This window comes from Pyxicephalus adspersus, chromosome 4 (genome assembly GCF_032062135.1).
Source record: "Pyxicephalus adspersus chromosome 4, UCB_Pads_2.0, whole genome shotgun sequence".
In the NCBI taxonomy this organism is placed as follows: domain Eukaryota; kingdom Metazoa; phylum Chordata; class Amphibia; order Anura; family Pyxicephalidae; genus Pyxicephalus; species Pyxicephalus adspersus.
The window spans coordinates 5,602,382-5,624,559 of NC_092861.1; the positions used below are offsets into that span (position 1 = coordinate 5,602,382).

Here is a 22,178-nt window from a genome sequence, read left to right on the forward strand (position 1 = left end):
ATTTGAAAACAAAAGGTGGCAATTCTGTTTCTTTTTTTGTCTAGATTGTTATCGGGGCATTGTAATAGTTTATATTTTCAAGACTATGGGTCCAATAGCTTCTTGAAGTGTTCTTTGTGTGCCAATCCTGCCACAAATCACAAGAGAGGGTTTCCATTTGGGCTAAAAAGAAAACACAGCTAGAAGAATTTGTTCACACTATAGATTTAGAAACACCTGTAGTAAAGCATATATGTTTCCACTGAAAAACTTTACAGGTATTTATTCATATTTTATCCTTCATTGCAACAGTGATGGTAATTAGCTAGGCTCACAACACCAAATTGCTTTCTAAATCAACTCTGCCCTTATTATATTTAATGACGGCATCCTATAAGAAGCCTGCCATCACCAAGATGGTTGGCAGAGTCCATTACTCTTTTTGGCCACTCATTGGTGGACCAGGGTCTTATTGGGAACATATCAGTGGCATTAGCAATTTTTACTTCATTAATCCCTTCGGATCTATCCAGATATGTAAAAACAGCATTATAAGCGGGTGACATATAATCACATAAACCTGGAATGGATCTGGTCCAGGATGAAAAACATTTCCTAACAAATAGTAAATGACTTTTGAGAAATCCATTCCAGGTTTCCTGGATCACCCAGCTTTACTAAGAAAGTATGTCCTCTCTAACCTTAGAGAGGTTTAATAAATCAGGCCTATAGTGCCTGAAGGCTCACACCCATTTTTAAATGGTTGTTTCGGGTGGATGTACAAAACTTCTTTCATGACTCCTGTGAACCATTTTTCCTATCTGTCCAAAGTCTCTACCTCACTGTCCTCAAAAGAATGTCACTTCTCCTTACATTTTTGAAGACTGACAAATCCTGACCTTTAGAGTTCAACCCCCAGTGTTGGGCCATCTGAATGTCGAGTGTATCTATAAATGCTGGGGTGTTTCTACATTAATTTTTTTTTAACTGTGGAAGCTAATGAGATAGGTGTTGAAAGGTTTCCAACATCACAAAAGAAGTCCAGTTGAACTTAACTATCTTTGTAAACAGTGAAAACCTCCACAGACACAAAAAAGATTTGACAGAAATCATTGGTTGGTTTATTATAATTTTCAATCTACACAAATAATTTGGCATCCTCTCGAATCAACTCTGGGTGAACTCCACCTTCATCATCTGTGTAGGAGGAATCTCTAGCTCTGTGTTAATCTTTAAACAAAAACAAAATGGATAATATAAGACATTTGGCATTTTATACCATTAGCTCATGTCCAGAATACACACAACAACTCAAAGGAAGATACCAGATCAATGCCAGACATTGGGACATATTTATAAGCCACTGATAATCAGTTTCAGGTCAATCACTGTATATTATTTAGGATCAAATATATAATGATTTTGTGATCTCAAGAGTTATGGAAAGACCTGGTATTTGATGAAGGGGAAAGCAATAGGGAGGAACAGCCAATGTCAATGTTACTCCACAATCTCTTCCAATGTCAGTGGTTGAAGGCTGAAGGCTGCTATCCTTTCATGTTCTATTCCTTCTCCTATACTGTTGGGTTTGGACAGCAAATGGGGTGATTTGGGTATGGAAAGAAGATGCAAGGACAGTAACCTGCAGTCACTGATGGGAGCAAAAACGTTGTATAGGGAAATCAAGAGACACTGCCAGGGTCCATTAGTGTTCTTGGCCACTTGTTGGTGGATCAGGGCATTACTGGATACCGGATGCAAAATTCACTATGTCGATCCCACCACATAAAACCTTGTAGAGGAACACATTTGTCCCATTATCAATCTTCAATTCACAAATCCCTACAAATGTATCCAGAGATGTACAACAAACAGGGCTGAGAAGAGAAGATGCAAGGAGGGTATTCTGAAGACAGTTGACCATCTCCAACCTCACCCCAGTCAGCAGGGCCTATTATTCCTATCCCGGAATAACTGTAACTGAGCAGTGATGTAAGGTAATGGGAAATTAGAACTGGTTGAAATTTATGTTAGGTATGTACAGGCACTTACATATACATATTTATATATCCATATAAATATGGATATGTCCCTTAAAATATTGTTAATAATAATAAAGATAAAAAGTGTGAAAGCGAGAGCTAAGAAGACCTTAATCTACATAGAGAGACATTTCTTACCTTGGAGTTGAGGTACTGATGTAACAACATCCTTAGCTCTCCATTCTGCTGTCTTAGTGCTGAGGTTTCAGTGATAAGCTCTGTTCGACTCGTCAGAACGTCACTAAAAGAATAAACGATTGACTACAACACGTTTCAAAAGTAGGACCATGTTGGAATGATCAATTGTAAAGGGGCAATTATCAAAGTTCATATTATCGTATTATCATCAATAATATGTCAAATGTTTTTTTAATGTATTTTTAATAATATTACAGTATTCTCCCCAGCCCCTTTTAGCCGGGCACACCACCCAGCACTTTCAGTAACCACACGGCTACAGCTTCCTACCCAGCTTAAACAAATTCTGGGGAGAATACAGTTTATATAAACCCTTTATTTTCATATTAAACAAAATAGAGAATGAATCCCAGTCACAAAATTCACTTTCACTTTTTAAGGAGAGACCATGGCAGAAGGTGTTTGCCTTCAGACTCATCAAATGAAATATGTACAGAGATATTTGAAGCAAAGCAACAGATTTATTTTGAGGCCAGCCTATGTGGCAGCTTATAACCAGCCTTGCCTTTACTTCCCTAAAGCTTCCTTTGTGGATGAGAGAAGAAATCCTATGTAAGTCTACATTGAGCTGAGACTCCCCTCCCCCCAACATCCATGTCACAGTGATGGTGCCACCATGGTCACTCGTCAAGTGCTGTGAGTCACATGTTCCCCCCATACTTAGAAGTACCAAGTTTAAATAGCTGATGGGGCCATTGTTAAAGTAAACCTAATGCTTTGCCTTGCATTGCCAAACAAAGAGTTGACTTCCAGAATTCCTTGAGAGATGAGAAAGTCTAAAAGCGGATAGAACATTATATTGAGTAAACCAGACATGCACCATGTTAATCCCACTGGAAAATGCCACTCTAAAATGGCAAACATTATGACACTGTGTTGGCATAGGCTTGTAAAAAGCCCAGCAATGCCTAGCCATATTTTTTCTCTTTGACACTACCTATGGTTCTGTACTGGCTACATACATGGTGGTCGGATTCTTGGTCTAGCTCAATAGGCTGTAACTGTGTTGTAAAAACACCTGAACAGAATATTAATTAAATAACTCTCCACAGCACAGTTTAAAAAAAGACTAAGCAGGACTCCTTACCAATGCAACCAATCACATTTAAAGAGTCAGTCCACTCAAAAATAATATATTAGTGTTACAGCCTGATGTGCTGAGTGAGTTTCATGTCTATGTTGTGAATAGTCCAACAGTGTATTCCCCCTACAAATATTGCTTACAATTTTCACCTGGAAAATGTGTGAGTTCCCATCAACGTTTGTGTGTTTTGACTTCTCTTGTTACATCTCCCATATTATACAAGATAAACAAAAGAGCTGGTAGCAATCCCTTATAATGGGCACTACAGGTGTAAAGACCCAGGAACTCAGTAGAAAAATGGTAGGAACTCTTTATAATAGACACAGCAAATGTGCAGACACTAGAACTGATGGCAAGGATGGTGGGTAGCCCACATAATGGGCACAGAAAGTGTGCAGACACACAAAGTGTGACTACAGGAATAGTTGGAATTGCTTAGAACAGGCAACGCAAGTGTGCAGACCCAAGAACTCAAAGCAAGGATGGTGAAAACCCCTCATAACAGACACAGCTGGTTTTCAGACAGCCAAGACAAGACTGCAAGCTCATTAGCAAAACTTACTAGTATTTCTCCATGGCAGACTCCAGGGCATCCCACACTTTGAGTCGGGACTCAGGGATAACATGTGCAGCCGCATCCCAGTAGGCAGCATCTTCACTGCTGTCTCTGTCATCTGAAGAAGTCTGTCTTGTATGGGAGGTCTTTTCTCTGTAATACAATGATAATAATACTATTATTATTATTATTATTATTATTATTATTATTAATAATTGATACTTTGGACAAAAAACTAGAGAAAGAAGAAAAGAAAGCGGTTTTGGGCTCACAAATGATTTTGAAGAAAAATCGGTGTATTTAAACACAATTAGTCACAATAAACTAACTAATTGTGTTTAAATACACCAACTTTTCTTCAAAATCACTTGTGAGTCCAAAACCTCTTTCTTTTCTTCTTTCTCTACTTTTACATCTAATCCAGGCTAATTAAAGAGGTGGCTCAACTTCCACTGTAAAACCCCAGTAAAGGGAACACACCTCCTTTTTTTACTTTCCATGATGGATACTTTAGTTATTTTTCCTATTTATACAGCTCTAATGTACACCGCATTGCTTTACGTGTAATATTATCAGTTTGCAAATCCTTGCAGAAGAGGAGCTTACACTTTAATGTCCTGCCACATTTACACACTATTATTACTATACATTTATAGAGCTCTGACATTTCAATATCTCCTTAACTGGGATGCAACCACCAATTAAAAAAAAAAACAAAAAAATAAAGACTACATTCAAGGTGGAGGAGGTGCAATGCGTGGACATTAAATCACCCCCAAATGTTCTCCAAAACAGGATAAAAAGCCTCAGGTTTGCATTTACTTCTAGAAAACAAAAAACAGTTCACATCACCTTGTGGCAGTTTTAAAACACTGATCCATCACCAATAAATATCAATGAACAAAAGTGTTTTCTACACACTGATAAAGTTGGTTCTAACTATATTAATGTCCCAGCTTGTTCCTAAGGTATCCTTCTTATATAAATGAAAGTCGCTCACATATGTCTTGGAAAAAATGGACTCCACCAGGCCTGCTTGACCAGCTTCCTCAAAAAGGAAACTTCTTTGGATCTCCCAGTATGAAGTCTTTTTCCAGCCTTTTGGCACACAGGCCTCAATTCCTGAGCCACACCTGGCTTCAGGCTCCAATACCATTCAATCATCTGAAATCGCAATTCCTCTTTTTTTAAGATTTGGCAGGTGCTCTAGAGCCACCTACAATTGTTGGCCTGGGAAAGGGATAGAGCGTTTGGTCCACCCATTCATTCCAATGCAGTCTGGACTTGGAACCCAAATAATCTAGAAATCTGCAATTCTACCATTGCCTGCCCAGGTCCTATATCTGTCTTTCCATGTATTATGAATAAAAATGCTACCAAACACCTTCTGAGTTAGGCCTTCATCAGAATTATATCTTTAACATTACAAAACAAGTCCAGCTAGGTGTGGTTGACCACTGCAAGCTTTACCATGACCTGAATAAATGGAAACTTTTACATATGTGACCTGTGAATATTTCATATTTACCAATTGCAGACAACAGGTAGAGCTCAAAGAAGAATCAATAGCAACTGGAGTCATATAAGAGCTGCTGTGCTAAATAACGACCTAAAAGATCGGCAGGTGGAAACGTTTTGACCAGTATAATACAAAAAGCACACAGGTAATGCTGGGCTTTGCTATTAGTAACCCGAACTTCCAAACCTAAGGTTATATATACACCATCATAATTCATTGTTTGTACACTAAACATTTACAAATCATATGACTCAACCGGACCTAGGTTGGTGGAACTCCATTGTAAAGGCTTTCAGGGCTCGAAGAACATCATTAGGGTGAATGAGATCAGTGGGGGTTGATGTAGAGGGATGATGGACGCCATCAGCCTTCTCCTGAAAGAAAAAGAAAAAAGAAAGGGAAGAGTCAGGGACAAGAGACAAAGAAAGTCCTAAGAATCCACTATCTTATCTTTGCCTTCATATGACAATTTTAATACCACAAATTCATTTAAGTGGAACTAAACTTAAAAAAAAATCTTTTTCTGAAGATCCTTCAATCTCTTCCTTGACGTGCCATCCTGTAATCTACCTTTGGAAGCACTGCCATCTTCGTCCATATTCTTTTTTCTTCTGGCAACGTCATCCGATTTTGCACCGCATAGGTGCGAGATTGGGCAACCTAGCCTGTTGTAAATGGGAAAAAAAGAGTGCCAATCTCACTGCGCATGCATGAGATCAACATTTTTTTCCCATTGCAGGGAAAAGCTCCTTCTCTGCATGCCCAAGATCGGGCAAGCACAAAAGGAGCAGCCATGAGACTCCTAGGAAAAGTGAGGTAGGTATCACAGGAGCCTCTGCGCTCTCATTCAGTCTTTATTTCATGGCAATAAAGACAGAAGGGGAGAGGCTTACCCCTTTTTTTTAGAAAAGAAAAAAAAAATTCTACCCTTTTACATAAAGTAAAAATGTTGGTGATAGGTCTGCTTTAAATACTTACCACCTATCACAAATATGATTTATTTTTATTTAATTTATTAACCAAATAACCGCAGTTTGTGTTTATATCATAAAATACATCGAATAAATCAAAAGGTTAAGAACTCATGCTGGAACAACAGATATGGAAAGTTCTCAGCAACTATGCGTTTCACTGACCTCTCAGACCAGCTCAGACTTTTTTGTTAGCCCAGTCCTGATAAAGCCCCTAAAATGTGTTAGCAGATCTTGTACACGAATTAAGCCAATGGACTATTACCATCGGAGTGATTGCTTTAACTTCCAATTCTTTTTATGCCTTTACAGAGTCTCTGGAAATGCCAACTTTTATATGTCTCTAATCACAAATTACAAGACCCCAAGCACCCAGCATTCCTTCCTTTCTGTACATAGAACAAATCACATTATTCCTTTTATTGGATAATCTTACATCCCTATCACAAGCTTGAGAAAATTTGCTGAGCTTTAATTAAACTTTTTTGAATGTTTTTGAGTTCCTGGTGGAAACTGGAACACTCAATGAGAATCCATTTTCCATGCCTGTAAAATACAACATACACTGAAGGACGTGAGTGAAAAATAACAGGAACAGAGAGTAAAATATGGGATCAAACTGCTTTAAATTTTAATGTTTGCAGTAAAGGAGAGACGTTTTACCTGCGGAGTCTCATCCTGTTGTCTGTACTTCAGGAAAAAGTCCACCAGTTTGTACACATCTTCCTCCACCTCTATCCGGAGGGCCTGAAATACAAAAAAAATAAAATATAAATGTGACAAGACATTTAAGGCTTTGTATGACTCCTTACAATTGCAGGCAGTGCAGAGCTAGTTGTTTCAGAACAAATTTAGAAAATTAGAGATCTATACCTAATTGAGAATAGTAGTAGATGCCATGCCAACCCTCCATGTTTGATTGTATATCTAGAGCTGCATATTGCTCTTTCTGGAGTTTTGACTTATCAGTGCAAGGTATTAAAAAAACATGACCATGGAGCCATATGGGCAGCTATGTGACCAAAAAGCCCTTAAAGAGGAACTCACTATAAACTGATAATATAATATAATAAGCTGATTGGTTTAGAAGGCTGAGCAGGTCAACTAAAACCTGCCTTTGAGTAAATTAGTGCATTTATTTTTGAATCAAAAAGATCATTAATATGTTGTAATTTTAAACCGAATGTAGAAAATTGGGATGCATTAGTGAGACCTGTATTTTTCTGTCTTTACTAAATGTCAAGTGTACTGTGTTATTTGCGTTTTTGACCTAGTAGATCTAATAAAGCAGAAAACATTTGCTGACTTAAGCATTTGTGTAGTTTTATCAAATCATATAAGCAGTGTAATATATTTCAGAAAAATCCCAAACTTGGACAGTGCAGGGGTGGATTAAACCCCTCTGTCAAGTTTTTATAGCTGGCTGTGTTCTTGCTGGGGAGATTTGCTCTCAATTCTTGTACTACTCTTCCCTACATTAGCGATATCTTAAAAATAAGGTGTAATTCATCTTTTCTACCACTAGATGTCATAGGTTATACACTGCATGTGCTGGTAAGCACAAGTGGGTGAATGATTCATGCTCAGTAAAATCGTTATTACGGCCAGGATTAAGCCCTTAATATGGCATTTTGACAAGCCAGTGAATCTGACCTTAGAGTCTATTTATAAAGCGGTGACCAGATAACAGATCGCCACTCCTTTTTCAATTTTTGAAAATCGGATTACCACTTTTATAAAGCCCTATTTATAGTTGTGATTAAAGTTTTAAATACTCATAGGGTTCTCTTTATAAAACAGGGAATCAAACATTCCCTGCCATTGAAACACATGGACCTGGAAGTTTACCACAAAGGATTTTTGAGGGAAAGTCTGATACCGTTTTATAAATAAAGTCCTTAGTTGGGAATCAGATGCTCCATTCACGTTTCTCAGCAGTGACTGCCATATCTAAGAGGTGGTAAGTGGCCAAAAGACTTTGATTTTGGCCACAGATCACCACATTCTGCATACGTATTGACCAGGGTGTTTACATCAAACATTGCTGATCCTCATTGAGGCCTATGGTCGTCTCCACTTGCAAACTAGCAAATGCTATCTGATGATATCAGGCTGATCATCCATCTGTACATATTATTTGAGGCAAAAAAAAATAATTTTGCAATTTGCAAATAATTATATTACTGGAAAAGTAAAAAAGTGTTGATTTCTGCTGATTGTCACACTAAAAATGTAAAACTAACATTACTTTTCAGGCAAACACCATTTGTCCTTTTATAAATAAACCCATTTCTGTTTTGTGTTGTTGTTCAAACTGCATCTGAGTCTATGAGAAATGTGTTTCAAATTTTCTTACGTACCCCAAATATGGAGTCCAGCTTCATAAGGGACTGATCGTCTTTGTCCAGTGGAGACAGGAGCTGCAGCAGCTTACTCTCTATGAGGAAGCCCTGAAAGGAGAACACGTCTTTTTAAGGAGGTAAGTTACAAAGGCAAACATTAGGGGCAATTTACGAAGCTTTACCACGAGCCTTTGGGCAGGGGCATAACTATAAATTAGGGGCTCTCCAGCCAGGTTTAATATGGGCCCCAGGTCCCTGTAATTGCTTTCACCTACCAAAGGTTCTAGGGGGCAATCCTGCAACTGTAAGCTCCTGTCTTTGTGCCATTCAGGTGATGAGGAGCAGGAAGGGAATGCTTGGCAGGTAAGGGTGGTTCTGGCAGCCCCCAGCCCGGTCTTTATCTGCTGCAATAATTGTTACACCACTGCCAAGGTATTAGAATCAATTGCATTTATGTAAATGTTGTATTAAAATTAAAAGCCAGGGTTGGAATTACAAGACTGTGTTTCATGTGCTTTATGTGTGGGATCACCCAGCTTCACTGATAAAAATGTATCCTCTACAGCCTTGGAGAGCCTAAGTATATCAGGTCCATTGTATTCATTTATATCATTGAGAATGAAAAAGCAGGAGCAAGCAAACCTTAAGGTGGCAGGGATTACCAAGTCCATGGTAGGTGAGAGCAAATTCCGGAACTATGGTCTAAAAGATTGAAAAATCCCACAGGACTCCATCTAAAATTACAGCACCCATCTAAAACAGCACCCCTTGCTCTCTTACAGATTCATCACACAGCAGTTCTAGGATTTGTTTCACAGTCCGCGGGGAGAAGGGCTGAGACTCGCTGTCCTCATCGCCAGATTTTATTAGGTCTCTTTGTCCATCAGTAGCTGACACAAAACAAAAAAAGAGAAACGAGTCGTTTTACTTTTACTTTGTGTGTTTCCTACAATATCAGTGAGGTCATACAGAAGGTGATCGTTTATCTAACATAAGGCTCCTCTCTCACCTGAAGCAGCCATGACTTCCTGTGCCAGCCTGCTGGCAGACTTCTGTTGCTTGGGTTCGGGTACCAGAGGTCCGACATTTTCCAGAAACTGGAGATCTGGAGCAGTCCATGGCAGGCCAAGCTGCTGCTCTTGAATGATTCGATCGGCTTCCAGAGCTCGCTGTACCAACTGTTTCATCTCCTCCTCATTCATTACCCATATGTCATGGAACTTCTTAGCGTCCACAGAGGCAAAATGTCTATCAAGAAAGTGACATGTTCAGTACAAAGCTCACTAATAACAGCTTTGGATATAGCCTTTCACTGCCAGAACCATTCTGTAACAGACCTTAAAAAACATGACATGTTCTGCACATGTGTAGGAGTTACATCATCACTGGCCACCCAATATCCAAAGAGGATCGTTGGTTGGCTTGCTGCAGCTTCCAATGCACATTATAAGAATTTTTATTAACATCCCACTATATTACTATTTTTTTATAAATATCTAGCCCTATATATATTTATTAAAAATGCCTGTGGTAATATTGACATTATATTGTGACATTAAGAAAAAAAACACCTAACCTCATCTTCTTCTGCAGCTCTTTGTATTGCTCCACGATCCTCCTAAAGTCGTCAGTCAGCGATTGGTTCTCCTCCTTGTATTGTCTGATCTGTTTGTCCAATTTTATTCTGAGATTGTTCAACACATCCTGCAACCTGGCCAAGAATAGTGAGATTATACAATTGTTAGTTTTTGGTTTCTGAAACACAGATGTTTGGAACAAATACATTTAATTTAGCCTTTGTTGATGTCATCTATGCCATTAACAGATCCAAACCCTTTATGAGTGCAGCACTAATTCACTGTTTCATGTCCCCAGCCACCATTGGGATATTCATCAGTTATCTATTACTGGTTTTCTGCAGCCGATCTGTGATGACAGAGCAAGATCTGGCACCAAGACCAACCCCGCACAGGTTGACATGATGTTGGCAATATCAGCATGGTCTAGTGAAGTAGTGATGCTATGGGAAAATGTAAAAAAAGCCACAGTGACTTGGTGAGATTTCATGATATACATGTTTTTTATTGAACTTGCTAGTTTCTGGGATATATAGTCTGAGTATCCCAAGAAGCTGCAAGATCAAGATGACTATCACTCTCGCATAGGCAAAAAAATAGAAAAAAAAATTAAAAAAAAGGTAAAAAAAAATGAAGAAAAATCTGCTCCCCTGATCCCCTAAAAAACTTTTACCACTTTTTATGAGGTGTAAGGGTGGTAATTAACGAATTTTGAAATTCAGGTTGAAGGTCCCCACACACAAATAAGATGATGTCTGCAGTTGCCAACCTTCTACTAAAAAAAACTAAATATGCCATTAGGCTAACCCTTCTAGATTGTAAGCTCTTCGGGGCAGGGTCCTGTCCTCCTCCTGTGTCACTGTCTGTATCTGTCTGTCATTTGGAACCCCAATGTAATTTACAGCGCTGTGTAATATGTTGGCGCTATAAAAATCCTGTTTCTTTTTATTAATAATAAAATGTATTAGCAATTTCCATGTCAAGTACCCAAATCAAGAATATCTTGTCTGCATACTTTAAAAAATTGTATTCCTTGCTCTCTGTCTGTATGACCTTAAGCCAGTCATGTATTCAACATTTCAGAAGGAGCTCGATTTTAAGCCTTTAACCCTAATTTTTCCGAGTTTCTTGTAATGTGTTGAGATCAGGCCTTGTTATGCCCTTCCCCTGATGCAGTTGTGGTGCTAAGAGTTACCGAGTGATCTTCCTCTTCTGCTGGGATTTGGTGATGGTGTTCTCCTCATCTCTCTTCTTCAGCACTTGGAAGTTGTACTCCAGTTTTTCTTGGTTTAGCTGGAAGGTGGCTTTGATGTGTTGTAGCTGCTGCTGGAGAATCTGTGACCATAAGAGAGGGAAGAAGACAAAATGATATGATATAGAAGTGAAATATCCTGTCCTTAGTTCATTCAAGTGGTGGTTTCTATCATACAGAGCCTCACACATTTGCAGTATGTCTTGTGGAATTTGTCCCGATTTAGCTAAAACAGCATGTATGGGATCAGGAGATAATATCGAACGAGAAAACCTGGTGTGAAATCAGCATTACAATTCAAAATAGTTCAGTGCATGCCACAAGTTCCTCCACGCTAAAGTTATCAAACCTTGTCTTTGCTTAACTGGTTTTGTACACAAGGACACAAGAGTCATGCTGGAACACAAAAGGGCCTTCTCCAAGTTTGGAAGCACACAAAGTGTCTATAATACCTTTGTATACTGTAGTACCACCAGCATCCTATCAAACCTGGAATTACATGAACTCAACAACCTGTGTGAATGTGGGAAGGTGATTATATACTACTAGCTTATAAATAGTGATATCACCAGTACCGGGGGAAACACTTATCCTAGTGTTACAGGTGGAATAGTGGGTTCCATGTATGGTAAACCTTAAAAATTCGTAACAGCCAATCAGACTAAACCTTTCATTGGTGTGTGCAGTAGCAGTGCCTTCTACCATGTTATCATGGAATTTTGCATTACTAAAATAGAAAAAAGGAAGGAACTGATGTCTTCCATGAGACACTTTTATACAAAATTATTTATCACCTAAAAAAGGGGCACACATATCTGTACCAGAATTAGATAATAACAGTGATGTAGGGGCCAATAGGTTAAAAAGAATGTGCCTTTTTACAGGAAATGTTTCATCTCAATGCTTTGTTACTGCAATAAATAATGCATGTAGTGTCACTTTTTGGAGAAAAAAGAGAGGAACTGAGTTTTGGTGGACAGAACCAGTAACACTGACCTGCACATCGGTCTCCAGTTTGATCTTGATCATGTTGTATTCCTCGCCATCCTGAACCCGCAGCTGGTTTAGCTGCTTCTCATACTCCTCTACCTTCTTCATGCGGTTTAATAGACTCTCCAGCTGCAAAAGACAATACAGGCCATTAGGGGGCAGCCTATTCATTTATAATGTCATGATTTCTGCTCTGCATAACACAGTGCTGTACATCTGGATTAGTCAAGTAATTATCCCTTAATTACATGAGGGTTTTAGAATAAGAGATAAATCCTAAAAACTTGTTCCCTTCCACTGCGTTTACGGGCAATTACAGGCTGTCAAGCAGACCATAAATTTAGCTCTTACCTCTATGTCCCTGCGGGACTGCATGCCCTGTTCCCATTTCTTCCGATTGTTGTCCAACAACTCCCTGCGCTCCTCTTCAAATGATTTCTAGAAGACGTGGAAAGTTATGGTTAGTTTACAGCTTAGGATGTAGTTGTGCTTGTTTATCAACATTGTAAAATGTGAAAAAACAGTGGATTGTAGCTTTTGAACAAATCATCTTAAAATTCTATTTAATTCTGTATATAGAGCAGTGGTCCCCAACCTTTCCGACAGCGGGGCCTGGCAAGACAACTCTGCCAGGAATGGCAGAGAAGTGCAAGCCCCACATACACCGCTCCTCCACTCCCAGCAGCTCTCGTGCAAGCAGTGCGAGGAGAGCCAACAGCTCCAGAGCTGTGCAAGGAGGGTTGCCGGCACCTCTGCCTCCCATCACCTGTGGCCCCCGACCCACCAGCCACGGATCGGCACCGGTCCGCTTCCTGGGGGCTGGGGACCACTGCTATAGATACTTGCATCACATGAATGCTCAAATAATTCAGGTTATCCAAGTCTGGTCCATGCAGCAGCAAATGAAAAGATACCTAAGGACAAGGACATACCTCAGTGTGCAAGAGTTCCTCCCGATAGGTCTTGATGAGGCTCTTCACCTGGTCCTCCATTCTCTCAATCAGCAGGTCAATGTCCTCTGACTGTTTCTTAAGATCTTTCACATACTGGTCATCTTTTCTCTTCAGTTCCTGGAAAGATTCAGGAGTCAATAGACAAACACTTAGTGGTTAAGCAGACACTGACAGAAACTACATAAACCGTCTGGGTTTGATCACTGCATGGAAATGTCATCAGGATCATCATCTCAGTCATGTAATGTAATAAGGAGTCCATAGACTAATACACAGGTATATATTAGCATTTGCAACATCAATGTGAATCCTCTTTAGCCTATCACTGAAAAGACGTATCATCAGAACCCTCATTCCAAGCTTGTAATGAAGTCTGGAGTCCATACACAAATACTCTACAGTGTTATACCTAGCCCCTTTTAGCTGGACGCACCACCCAGCACTTTTCAGTAACCATCAGGTTGTTTTTGGGTGGTTACTAAAGAGTTGGGTCTCAATACAGGGGCTGCCACCTGCCTACAATTTCTTCACACCCGGCTTAAAAAAAATTCTGGGTTGAACACTCGGCTGTTTTTGGGCGGTTACTAAAAAGTTTGGTCACAATACAGGGGCACTGGACAATTGGGGGCATATTACAAACACAATGGAAAATTGGAACATACAAATCAGGTGACCATTAGAAAGTTGGAACAAAGTACAGGGGGTGGTAGAAAGGTGACAGAATTATAGAGTGTTACTGGTATCCTATGGCAACAACAACTAGGAAGGCTAAAATTGTCATGTGTTGCCCTGTTCACTTTTGACCATCCATCCACAGTTTCTGCCCACACAGCTGGGGACAACACTGGATTTATTACTTTTTTTTGTTGAAAACAACCTTGGTATATCAGGTCTGCAACCTTCATTGTAAAATAAAGAGCTAACATGTCCACAGCAGGTCCTGCGGACACGTCCTTCCTTTTCGATCTCCAGCCGGCGAATGCAGAGACGATCTCTGGGGTTTCCCGATGACGTCGGTCCATGCGTCGGTGCGGGCAGGAAGATCAGCGGAAAATTTAAATAACTTTGTATTTAACTCAATACAAATAAAGTCCAATACAAAGAAATCTTCATATATTTATATATAATTAAATAAAATATATTATAAAAAATATATTATACGTGCTACTGTACAATTATGGTTACCTATTTTTTTAACAGATTTTTGTGTTTTTTTTATTTAAAGTTTATTATTAAATTTTTTAAATATTGGACATATTTCGGTGAATTATGCCTAAGAATTATAGCCTACAATGTATAATAAATTTCCATGCAAAACAAATGTAATGCTTTTTGCATGGAAATGCGTACAGAACTAGAACGCTAGGGGGTTAAGGAAAGGGCAGTTCTTAGCTAACTTGTGCTTCTTTCAGTTTGTGCTGTTTTAAAGTGTACTGAAGTAAAGGAATCATCATGTATGTTTCTTGGTATTAAACACATTGGAGTTTTTTTACTAAAGTGGCATGAATGTCAAGAATGTCAGTGGATGCTTACTATAATACCCAATCTCAACTCATGAAATTTAAGACAACAGTATTTTCCAGCAAATGATTTGGCATTTTAAGCAAACTCAGCAGAACTTATTTCCCAGCATTCCCAATGCAAATTGAATATAGACAGGTTCTACTCTCTAGAAAACAAATCCTATTGACTGGGCTCAGGAAGACATATTTCTGTCCACACTCTGCACTTTAACTGTGAACAGGCTGAATAGAAAAGAAAAATACTTACACTGGTCTGTGCCTGTTATGACAAATGTCAGATCACAAGTATCACAAATATTAAATTTACAATGTTTATCAGTCTTTCTGGATATAATAAAAAGCTTAGGTGTGGTAAAAGTACACTTTACATTTTATGACATCAGCCAATGTGTATTTTTAGAACACAATTGTATGTACATAGGAAAATGAATACCCTTACAATTGCACTGGAAGATCAAGAAGAGGGGGGCTTGTTATGATAAAGACATTCAATTGTGTCCACATAGGTTTGGATTAATGATACCGTATACCAAGCCTTAAGATCCTTGGTGTAAGTCCTTAATTCAAGTCAAGCAAGAACCAGTGTGCATGTGTGCCCAAGGCTGAATGACCACTGCAGGTCACTGTTTTGTTGGTGTAGTTTAGCTTGGGGATATGAGTAGAGAGAACAAAGTGCAGTACACCTGCCCCTTAGTAAACCATTGCACTGTGTGGCCTGGTAACTGTGTGTACTAAAACCTAAGTAAGTTCTTTATTAACTTTCCCTACCTGCTGCAGCTCCCCGATCAGCTTGTTTTTGTCCTCGATCAGCTGTCCACATTGTTGTTGCTGAGAGTTCAGCAGGGCCCAGAGCTCCTGAGGAATCTGCTTTTCCCGGCTCAATAGCCACTTCTTGGTGATCGCTTGAAACTTCTCATAACTGCTCTTAGCTTCATTGTCAATCTTCTCAACTCTGGAGGAGGAAGAGAGGACACAGGGCATATTAATCCCACTATCCTTGTACTGCATAAGTCTGCACTTCAATATACAGAACAGTACTAGGTGGTTATCAACCCTTGTCATAGATCAAAGCTATCTATCCAATAATCATTCAGGATGCCTTGTAAAAAATAGTTTTGATGAAAACGAATGGATCTGTTCTTTATGCAGGAAATTGCAGGCTTTTTCAGTCAATAGCATTTTCAAGCAGTTATTCAAAAGCTCCATTCTGAAGGCAGTTTAGCCACAAAACTGTCTTCATAGACTTGCATGGAACTGCTCATGCTGCAGGTGTTTATAGACATTTTTAAAGCCAGGTAATTGCTCATGAGTTCTTGATGAATGGAAAAAAAAAGAAATATAAAATGCTTACACAGGAATATGCAAACACAATCATTTTTTTTGCCTGAAAACGATCCTGGACACCTAGCTATGCATAATAATTCACCTAGGAATTCATCCAGGTCTAAACACAGCCTAATACTGCCCAGCACAGGGCAACACAGTGGCTAGGACCCTCTCCATACAGCGCTAGGGACTTCAGGTTCAAACATGACTGAGAAACTATCTGGATTTTTTACACTTGTGCTGCTTTGCTCACACATACCAGGATAAAATATATACCCATACCACCCTGTATCTGTCCCTGATCTTGAAAGCAAGTCTGGATCTAGATTTTGTACATGAATTTGACTCAAAGGGCCTGATTTAATAAAGCTCTCCAAAGCTGGATAGGATACACTTTCATCAATGAAGCTGGGTGATACAGCATATCTGGAATGGATTTGGTCCAGGATTGAAAAAAATTGCTAGCAAATAGCAAAGGACTTTAAAGAAATTGATTCCAGGTTTGAAAGTCTATCTACTCCAGCCTTGGAGCTTTAATAAATCAGGCCCAAAATGCATAGTCTACAACACCTGGTATTCCCCCAGTCTCAGAAGCTGTAGGTTTTGTGCTTTGTGTTTTGCATGAAAAAATACCACTTTATGAACATTGGTAAAATATACTAGGCAATCATATGGCATTTACAACATTTTATTGTTCAATAAACTAGGGCAGTCAACTCTTTCATCAGAAACTGTTGTTGGCAGGTTTCCTTCATGTATTCATTTCCATGGTGAAAGGCTGGATGGAAGTTCCTAGCCAGGAAGAAAATAAATGTAATCAACAGAAATAAACTCTTCCTATACCTCAGCCTCTTTAGCTCTTCCTCTGTGGCCCTTCGCTGGGTCTCTCTGGCATCTACAGCAATCTGAATATTGGTCACCAGCTGCGTGCCATCGCTTACCAGTTTGCCGAGTCTCTGTTAAAAAAATAAAATTTGCTTATAAGTTTCCATTTAACCTGAGGATGAGATTCCTTAGAGTGGCCATACATGGGTTGTTTTCTGGTTGTAATGCTTTAGTGGATCCTTCATTAAATCGACCATAAATTGATTCCTTTTTCCCAAGTAGATCGAGTAAATGTGTATGATGATATATCAATTGTAGGATTAAAAGAACCTTGATTGGACAGATCTGAAAATATACCCTGCCTACATACATAGGCTTTATCTTATTGCACTTGAATGAATTGATCGTTCCAGCATGCACTGCAATTGATGATTATTATTATTATTATTATTAAACAGGATTTATATAGCGCCAACATATTACGCAGCGCTGTACATTAAATAGGGATTGCAAATGACAGACTAATACAGACAGTGATACAGGAAGAGAGGACCCTGCCCCGAAGAGCTTACAATCTAGTAGGTGGGGGGATTTCACACACAATAGGATGGGCGATATGTAGTGGTGGGAAGTAATGAGGGTTTAGCAGACAGAAGAAGATGGGAAGGCAAGTTTGAAAAAATGAGTTTTGAGCGCTCTTTTAAATGAGCAGAAAGTAGGAGCAAGCCGAATAGGGCGAGGAAGACCATTCCAGAGAGTTGGAGCAGCTCTAGAGAAGTCTTGTATCTGTGCGTGTGATGAGGTTATGAGTGAGGAAGTCATTAGTAGGTCATTGGAGGACCGGAGGGAGCGGCAGGGGGAGTATTTTTTAACCATGTCAGAAATGTAAGTGGGACAATAACTGTGTAGGGATTTGAAGGCAAAGCACAGGAGCTTAAATTTGATTCTAAGGTGAAATGGAAGCCAATGGAGAGAACTACAAAGAGATGCAGCGGAGGAGGAGCGGAGGGAAGGGTGGATGAGTCTGGCTGCAGCATTCATAATAGATGGTCGAGGAGAGAGTCGGGTTAGTGGAATACCAGCGAGAAGGATGTTACAGTAGTCCAGACGGGAGATGATAAGAGCGTGTACAAGGAGTTTGGTGGTCTCAGGGGACAGGTAGGGGCGCATTTTTGAGATGTTGCGTAGGTGAAAGTGACAGACCTGGAAATGTTCTGAATATGGGGGGTAAATGAGAGGGCCGAGTCAAAGGTAACACCAAGACAGCGTGCCTGAGGAGAGGGCAGAATAACAGTGTTGTTAACAGTTAGATATATATCAGGGGGAGATTTGGACTTTGAGGGGGGAATGATGAGGAGTTCTGTCTTATCCAGGTTGAGTTTCAGGAATCGGTCAGACATCCATGATGAGATGGCTGACAGGCAGCATGAGACCTTATCCAGGACTGACGGAGACAGTCAGGGGTGGACAGATAGATTTGAGTGTCATCAGCATACAGATGGTACTGTAAGCCAAAGGAGGATATGAGACTACCGAGAGAGGAGGTGTACAGAGAGAATTGATATTTATATGTAACAAGTCAATGGAAATGAACATTATTGGATTAAATTCAATATGTGCCAGGGATAGGAGGAATTACCGTTTTTATGGTATCATAGACAAAGATGTAGTTTTAAAAAACATTTCCAGAGCTCAGCTGTAATGATTACTCCCAAGGAATGTAAAAGAGGGGCCTACACTTGAGTGAAGGGGCCACTAACAGGACTACTCCAGCTCTGGATTTGTATGTAGAAATGTATGGAATGCTGGATTATCAGCATGGATGAATACTCAGAAATGCTGCATATGTGAAGTACTATATGTGTACATTTCCTGAACGTCACTGGTAAAATCAGAGGACAATCACCTGTCTGCTCTCCTCAATCTGCTTGTAGCTCTTGCGTGGTTCTTCCTTCTGATCCGATAAGGAAGCCGGGTCCTCGCCAAGCGCCTCCCTAAATGTCAGATGAGAAAATAAATCTTATTGGTCACTTACAGACTGTAGACAAGCACATTGCTGACTTACAAGACAAACATAATATAATGGCTAATGAATAGGTCAATGGTATGCAGCCTACAGGTTTGCGTGAATAAATTCCTGACGTGTCATAATATAAAGCAAAAGAGGTGAAAGGCAGTAATAGGCAATGAACTAATGCTACGTACAGACCCTAGATCACTATTACCGGAAGTGTAGGAATAAACAAGCGTTGGGCAAACAGCATTGATCTTTCAATGAAGATGGTGGCTATAATAAGCAAGAGGCTTCCTGCTGAATCTGCCTCCTTAGCAAACAAAACTGTATTACTTGATGGCCATTCAATGATCCAGCAGATCACTTTATAACGATTATCATCTTTCCACAGTGAAAGCGGCAACCCTGCCAAAAATGTTGCTTTCCCAAATTTGGAGCAAATTGTACCAGGGTTTTTTTTCTGCCTTCTTCTGGATCTTCTGGATAGGGTTTTATATCTGGATTATGTATATTTACCTAATGGTTGAACTTGATGGACTTTGTCTTTTTCCAACCTGACTTACTATGTAACTATAGTAAATAGGACATACAGAAGTACAGAATTGTCAGGTTATAATTAAGTTCGCTTTTCTTATGAACAGCCTGTTCACCCCTTTATAAATAGGCACTCATATACCCATGATGGAAGAGCACCTTCACCAGGGCTTGAAGACCTTCCTCCTTGCCAGTAAAAATAGCCAACCACAGCGGCATAGTCTGTGTGTGGTGCCCTTTTTCCAGCCCACAGTAAATTGTCCTTACCATAACAGGATCTCCATCACAGTGCAGGAAGAGGATAGACTGAAAACCAAGGGTAATGTGCCGGCAGTACCTGTTGCTTCTTATATTGCAGTGAGGATTTTGTGTCAGGGATAAATGTCACCTGGCACTGGAAACATGTCTTCCATATCCAGATGTGAGTAATGTATTACCTTCTCTTGGCTTCTATCCTGGCCGCAATGCGCTGCCTTCTTGCTTGGATCCTCTCCTGCTGGTCCTCAGAGTCCAGTGAAAGGCCATTGATTGCTGCTTTCTCACTGTCTGTAGTTCCGGAGTCCCAGCTCATGGTGGATATGTGACAGTAGATGAAGGAATTCTGCAGGCAGACAATATATAACAATTAGATGGTAAAGATTTCAAACAAACAGGGACATGTATACCTAAATACAACAACAGCTTTGCTGTGAACACACATTATAAAACACGTGTACATGCTGAACCCGTACAATGGCCACAGTATACTGAATATATAATGAAGTAAAGGACAACTCTGCTTTCGATGAACATGTTCTTTAGCTCAAAGGATAATTTAACTTTAAACAACTGCACAAAGTTAACTTATATTATTTGCCCCATTCCTCTGACCTTAAGTAAACAACCCTCCCCCTCCACAGATGTATACTTACAAAGATCCAGCAAGGATTCCATCAAGCACCATTAGTGTTCTGGATGCATCTGCCCAGTAGACGTTGATGTGGCTGTGTTAGAGCTGGGTGTACTTTTGACTTAGCAGAGCTCCATAGAAGTCATCGGGGACTCTAAAACACAGGTGCAACCAGGACACAGTGGAGACTTGTAGTGCTGGATGTCGCCAAGCAGTGGAACCCTTTGAATCCTGGTAAGTGTGCATCTGTGGAAGAGGAGGACAAACAAGATACGTGAACTTTAAATTCTTAATATTCTTTTTAATGGTTTTTATAGCACAGTTTTTGTCTGCATTACTATCAAGCCCAAACTTTGCCGGATGAAGTTCTAGCTGCATCGTACACACAGGCATATGGACCTGACCCACCATTCCTATGTAGTGGTCCTTTGAAATGATCCTATTAATTGGTAAAAAACATTCATTTCTCTATTTCAGTTCTGCATCCCCTGCCAGTCTATTTGGCAAACACATTTTTGACAGTGTATCTCTCTTCAAGTGCCCTGATTCCACATTGTGACCTCTAAGTCATTATGGAGCACAGCAGTGACACAAGGGAGGGAGGACAGAACAACAGAGACCCAACACATCCAATCACACGCACAGCTCCAAGGCGTTTCTAGAGCTGCCTCAACTCTCTGGAATGGTCATCCTCATGTTTTTCGGCTTGCTCCTACTTTATGCTCCTTTAAAATAGCACTACCCACCATTCCATATCCCCCTCCTATCGTCTGATACCCCCACCTTCTAGATTGTAAGCTCTTTGGGGCAAGGTCCTCTCCTCCTTGGGTCATGTTAAGGAGCACACAGTATATTGGGGTCAGGTAGGGGTCATGTTGGGGTGCACACAGTATAATGGGGTCAGGTAGGGGTCATGTTGGGGTGCACACAGTATAATGGGGTCAGGTGGTATTTAGGTTTATTATAATGTTGTATTTCTTTAATATGTGAATAAAGTTTAGGCATTGGGCAGGGGGTTTAGGGTTTGGAATGTTGGTTGTACCATGATGGTTCTGGTGTGTCTGTATTGGGCCAGTTCTGTTCATGCACACATATATCCCAAACGTCTGTATTATGTTGGCTCTTTTATCAGATTGTTCCCCTTGGAAGGTAAGCAACCTCCAGGGTTAGGTATTGGGCAGAGGGGCCACATTCCGGCACCTGGAAGGAAGGGGTATTCCGTAGATCCGGCCTGTCCTTGCTGTCTCGGTTCCCTCCACGCAGACCTGAATCTGCTGCATCCATACACACTGCATATCCCATGATCTGTCTTTATTTATCCAGCGTAAAAAAAACACCCATTCACCTCTGTAGCTACAGGCATTGTAAAGCAATTCATCTTTAAAATGCACAACGTCCCAACTCACGTCTTACGGCAGATCCTGGGAGTCACCTAATGTATACATAGTATGGAGGTTTCAAAGTTGTTAGAAGCAAACTGAAGCCAGACATTTGTTGTGATCTTTGAGATGCAATGCTTCAGTTCAGACTGCATGATGGAGGGACCTCACTGCTCACAGCCTGGGCTCATTGGAAGTGAGTTAGATGATGTTAGGAATGGAAGT

The 22,178-nt window shown here is 40.1% G+C and overlaps 1 protein-coding gene across 1 annotated transcript; it reads right to left on the reverse strand.

Moving 5' to 3' along the window:
* Positions 1–1,077: 1,077 nt before the first annotated feature.
* DRC1 (dynein regulatory complex subunit 1) lies at positions 1,078–20,817 on the reverse strand. The gene is made up of 18 exons (XM_072407263.1): positions 20,597–20,817; positions 20,123–20,286; positions 19,044–19,131; positions 17,156–17,268; positions 15,755–15,938; positions 13,443–13,580; positions 12,862–12,948; positions 12,517–12,639; positions 11,464–11,603; positions 10,268–10,402; positions 9,701–9,939; positions 9,472–9,581; positions 8,710–8,799; positions 7,013–7,096; positions 5,640–5,752; positions 3,866–4,012; positions 2,160–2,262; positions 1,078–1,209 (listed from the first exon to the last, which is right to left on the reverse strand). The coding sequence occupies exons 2-18, from the start codon at positions 20,254–20,256 to the stop codon at positions 1,147–1,149; spliced, it is 2,091 nt and encodes a 696-aa protein (XP_072263364.1). The 5' UTR covers positions 20,257–20,286; positions 20,597–20,817; the 3' UTR covers positions 1,078–1,146.
* Positions 20,818–22,178: the final 1,361 nt, after the last annotated feature.

What these genes read in the sequence shown, in the direction of transcription:
- DRC1 (XM_072407263.1), bottom strand. Translation starts at nt 20,256, where the DNA reads ATGAGCTGGGACTCCGGAACTACAGACAGTGAGAAAGCAGCAATCAAT. An exon ending in GAAGAGCTAAAGAGGCTGAG is followed by an intron (nt 15,939 to 17,155) that starts GTATAGGAAGAG and finishes TTCCTCCTCCAG; the next exon opens with AGTTGAGAAGATTGACAATG. An exon ending in AACTGCTGTGTGATGAATCT is followed by an intron (nt 8,800 to 9,471) that starts GTAAGAGAGCAA and finishes TTCTCCTTTCAG; the next exon opens with GGCTTCCTCATAGAGAGTAA.